The 4,600-nt window shown below is 43.2% G+C and overlaps 1 protein-coding gene across 1 annotated transcript; it reads right to left on the reverse strand.

Annotated features, from left to right (window-relative positions):
* Positions 1-2,641: 2,641 nt before the first annotated feature.
* Positions 2,642-4,276, reverse strand: LOC307136420 (zona pellucida sperm-binding protein 3-like). Its single transcript, XM_079833415.1, has 4 exons — positions 3,761-4,276; positions 3,584-3,687; positions 2,967-3,511; positions 2,642-2,895 (listed from the first exon to the last, which is right to left on the reverse strand). The coding sequence occupies exons 1-3, from the start codon at positions 3,877-3,879 to the stop codon at positions 3,330-3,332; spliced, it is 405 nt and encodes a 134-aa protein (XP_079689541.1). The 5' UTR covers positions 3,880-4,276; the 3' UTR covers positions 2,642-2,895; positions 2,967-3,329.
* Between the last annotated feature and the right edge of the window lie 324 nt (positions 4,277-4,600).

Raw genomic sequence — 4,600 nt, forward strand, 5'->3', positions numbered from 1 at the left:
TTGTTGTTGAACCTGCTGAGGAAACTGTTGACTAGCTTGTTGTCGAACCTGCTGAGGAAACTGTTGACTAGCTTGTTGTTGAACCTGCTGAGGAAACTGTTGACTAGCTTGTTGTTGAACCTGCTGAGGGAACTGTTGACTAGCTTGTTGTTGAACCTGCTGAGGGAACTGTTGACTAGCTTGTTGTTGAACCTGCTGAGGATACTGTTGACTAGCTTGTTGTTGAACCTGCTGAGGATACTGTTGACTAGCTTGTTGTTGAACCTTCAGAGGAAACTGTTGACTAGCTTGTTGTTGAACCTTCTGAGGAAACTGTTGACTAGCATGTTGTTGAACCTTCTGAGGAAACTGTTGACTAGCATGTTGTTGAACCTTCTGAGGAAACTGTTGACTAGCTTGTTGTTGAACCTTCAGAGGAAACTGTTGACTAGCTTGTTGTTGAACCTTCTGAGGAAACTGTTGACTAGCTTGTTGTTGAACCTTCAGAGGAAACTGTTGACTAGCTTGTTGTTGAACCTTCAGAGGAAACTGTTGACTAGCTTGTTGTTGAACCTTCTGAGGAAACTGTTGACTAGCTTGTTGTTGAACCTTCAGAGGAAACTGTTGACTAGCTTGTTGTTGAACCTTCTGAGGAAACTGTTGACTAGCATGTTGTTGAACCTTCTGAGGAAACTGTTGACTAGCTTGTTGTTGAACCTTCAGAGGAAACTGTTGACTAGCTAGCTGTTGAACCTTCAGAGGAAACTGGGGCAGATTACTCCACTGTGGAACAGCATGACAAAAAGCACAAAACCACACACAAAGTGCCAGCGATTGAACAGCACACCAGCTTCCTGCCATTGTTCAACAGCTAGTCACACTGTTGAGATGATGCCCTTTGGTCTTTTTGTATTCTACAGATTTTGGCTAATTAACGATAATCCCTCCCTCTTCATGAACAGTCATGATTCTCCAGACTTGCCCAAATGGGAGCTTATGCTACCAGAAAATTCTCATCAAAATGATACGCATGTGATGTAGGCCTATATTGACTCCAATTAGTCAGATTTGTCATATTGAAGACAAATAAAAAGGTTCATGCTCAGGTTTGCTACTGGAGCTTGCCCAAAGTACTTTGGGTAGATGTTTGGTGCATTCCGCTTTGCTTGTAGACATGCAGAAATGCTAACTAGCATTACTACTTTTACAATATCTTTATATGGCAGAAATAGTAAGAGTAGTCTGTAGTTCCAAATTTAGCAACACACTCACAAACCTCCCTAAGCACTTCCCCTCGGGGCAATCCCTGTCGCCAGTTTGAAGTGTTCCACAAGTGGACAAGAGAGGTTTATGTGGACAGACCTTCGACTCCTTAGACAGAGGGGACCAGTCTACTCATATATACTTTAATTACAAAATAAATGTAACCGTAATCAGTTACTTATGAAAATGTTCATTATTACAAAGGGGGTTACATCTGAATATTTTCTGTAAAAAGCTAGGATATGTTGAATAATATGAATTTGTTGCTTTGCCTGTGCAGGATGCCTCTTGCCATTTACAGTGTTTTTTTTATATCCAATTGCTAGGACCCATTTCTCAATACTTAGGTCACTTTTTCAAAACTCTTCACACAGTTCTCCTAACAAACTTTCAGCTCGGCACAGCAGATCATTTCACATTCAAAATGCACTAAAACTACCAAAACACAATTCTTTCCCCTAGCAAAGGTTTTCAACCAACACGCACACACACTTTGTCAATCCCCAAACGGACGAGGCGTTTATACTTGACGCACTCGCCGTTGTACTATTCTGTGAAACGACAGAGGGCGACTCGGAGAAATTGTTCTATAAACCATCAGGAAACAGCAGTGAGAGAAGAATGTAGCTACACAGGTGACCATATTTATTTGAATAAACTTCACCAAAAACCACACTACAAAAGAATCGTGTAAAACTCAGTAAACCTTGATTGCTAATCATGAATACGGTGTATGCTTTCGATTTACCCCGAAAGAAAGTGAAATATGACAACCTGCCCCATAGGTGGGGCACATTAACATGACAGCTTGATGTTATCAGATACAATCAAATAAAACAACAAGACAAAATACAAATTAACTTTCAAATAAAATATACTAATTTCTTCTGAACATTGACTGTCATTCTTTCCTCAATAGAATAGCATAGTTCTAATAGGGGCACATTGTAACAGTTACAACATGCCCCACCTGTGCAACTGGGATTTAAACCCGTCTAGTGTCTTCTGCTGGTTAGAGCAGCATTAAAAGAACTCTCAACTTGGTCTTATTTTCAATAAACTTAAGAAATGTACGTCTGTTATGTTAAATGTTCAGTGAGAGCGTCCAAAGAATTATTAATTGGTGCAGTTTCTCTAAATAATGTTGATATGGCAACTAGTAAATACATTAGGTTTCATCATCCCGGCATGTGTGGAAAGTTAACCTGTTACAACTAGCCCCGCGTTTAAATTCCAGACGGAGAAAAAGAATAACTTCTGTACCTCTGCAAGTCACATAGCATGCAGCCATAGGGTTTCAGACTAAATGGGACTTGCGAAGGTACAGTCAGTTCCACCACATTTGCAGAATAAGGCACTCTTTCCAGGTCAAAAGCAAAGTGACAAGTCAGATACAAGCAAGGATTGATGTCAGTTTTATTGAGAAACTTTCTTTTGCCCTTGAACAATTACAGGACCAAGTGTGGCCTTGCCTTCCCACTGAACACCTAGAGAGAAGAAAAAGAGCAAAGTTAGGAGCACTTAAAACATCAAAAGCAACCTTAAAGCAAGAGCTACCGACCTCCATAGGGAGAAGCAGCAATTCCACCATCAGGACCACATGTTGAGTCACAGCAACCACAAACTTGGTCATTTCCATCAGCAGCAAACCACCTGCAACAAGACAAAGCACTTTCAACATGAGCAAAGTCAGCTTTTTAAAAAAAAGAATAAGTGCAACGTACCCATTGGCAAAGGAACAGGATTTGCGCTGAGCGTCACTGGGTGCAGAAGCAATAGTTGCCTTCAGAACACATGTTATGTAGATCTACAAGGGATGACAGACAAGTCAGAAAACCAAAGCAGATGGGAAGAGAAGTCGAATTAACTCTTGTGGTACATACAGAAGGACTGGTGCTCTCCTGGAACATGAATGCCTCCAGCTGGAACTGGATCTTGTCAACCTGGGACCGAGGCATGAAGCGGGAGCTGGAAGCTGTAGCCTTGGCATCCACAAAGCACCTGACGACAAAGTCACCACAAAGAGCAACTCATGAAGGTTTAAAAAGAGCAAACAAAACAGTCCTATAGCATCAAGAGCCATGACCTTACCCATGATTCTCAATGAAGGAATATCTCGGAAGGGAGTTCACGTCAGGCACTTGAGTGGCCACACAGCTGTCCACAAACACACGCAGAGGCACATGATTGTACTGCTTCACAGATGCCTCGATGTTAATAACGCCACCCAGGAAATAGGAGTATGAAGGCCTCTGGTAGGACCAATCGTCTACAAAAGAGAAGGAACACCCTAGGAAGAGCCACATTTGCAAGGTCGAAGGTCCAAAGAAAGTGCACTTACCCAGCATGAGCTTCAGGGAGAACATCAAGACTTCTTCACCAACCTTGGTTGAGGCATAAGGGACCCATGTTGGCCTCAAGGCATCACTGCTTACATTGTGTAGCCTGTGGTTCATGAAAGTACCCATTAAATGGTCTCCCAGTTGCACAAGCAGTGAAAGTCACAGAGGCCACTTACCTTTGATAGTGGCATTGAACGCCAACAATTGCACCATCGGCCCGGGTAATCGGAGTACCTGCAAGAGCCTCAGGGGTGTAGGTAAGAGAGAAGGTGTAGACAAGCTCATCCTCATTCATCTGTAAGAGATTGTAGTTAAAACAAGACAGTTCCTCATGAAGGTGTAATCATTATTATGAATGAGAGAAAGTGCATTGTGCAATACAGTGGACAAACACTTCAAGCAGGAGAAAACAACTGCAGAGCTTAAAACAAACATTTCTTAAGGCCCGTTCATACCAATGCATATGCCAGCTGCCCTGGCATTGCAAATACAACATACAACAGCAGTGTGAACTGACGGTCCTTGAAGAGGACTTTGGATATCCTCAATTTGAACAAACAACCGATTAAGATTTAGGAGTTCTTACCATCTGCACGCTGTTGCAGTCCTGTAATTCATACTCAAAGAGGAGCACCCTAGACTCAGAGTCCTGACCAGCAACAGGACATCCACCTAAAGACAGACCAGTTGGCTGGATCAACTGACCATTGCTAAACAAGTCCTGCTGGACTTCTACAAGAACCCGGTTCTCTCCGCATTGAACCGCTACGCTGCTGGGAGTCACGGGTTGCCTCAACTGGAAGTCCACCGCCAACTCGCTCTGCACCTCGGGAACGACGGGATACCTCCAATCCAAAGGCTTCACTGGACCCTGCAACAGCTGCTTCTCCTGAAGGCCAAAAGGCTCCTGTGCAAGGCCTCTGGAGGCAGGACCCAAAGGACTCTGAAATGGAGAAGCCACTTGCAAAGGATTCCAGAGCTCTGGAGCAGAAAAGGCAGGACTTCTGAAATCTGGA

The sequence above is a fragment of the Gobio gobio genome (assembly GCF_949357685.1).
Source record: "Gobio gobio genome assembly, chromosome: 13".
Lineage (NCBI taxonomy): Eukaryota > Metazoa > Chordata > Actinopteri > Cypriniformes > Gobionidae > Gobio > Gobio gobio.

Bases quoted from the DNA above. Each gene is read 5' to 3' on its own strand.
- LOC307136420 (XM_079833415.1), bottom strand. From the start codon at position 3,879: ATGAATGAGGATGAGCTTGTCTACACCTTCTCTCTTACCTACACCCCT. The intron at 3,688-3,760 runs GTAAGTGGCCTC...CATGAACCACAG, and splicing joins GTTCAATGCCACTATCAAAG to GCTACACAATGTAAGCAGTG. The intron at 3,512-3,583 runs GTAAGTGCACTT...TCTCTTTTGTAG, and splicing joins CTCCCTGAAGCTCATGCTGG to ACGATTGGTCCTACCAGAGG.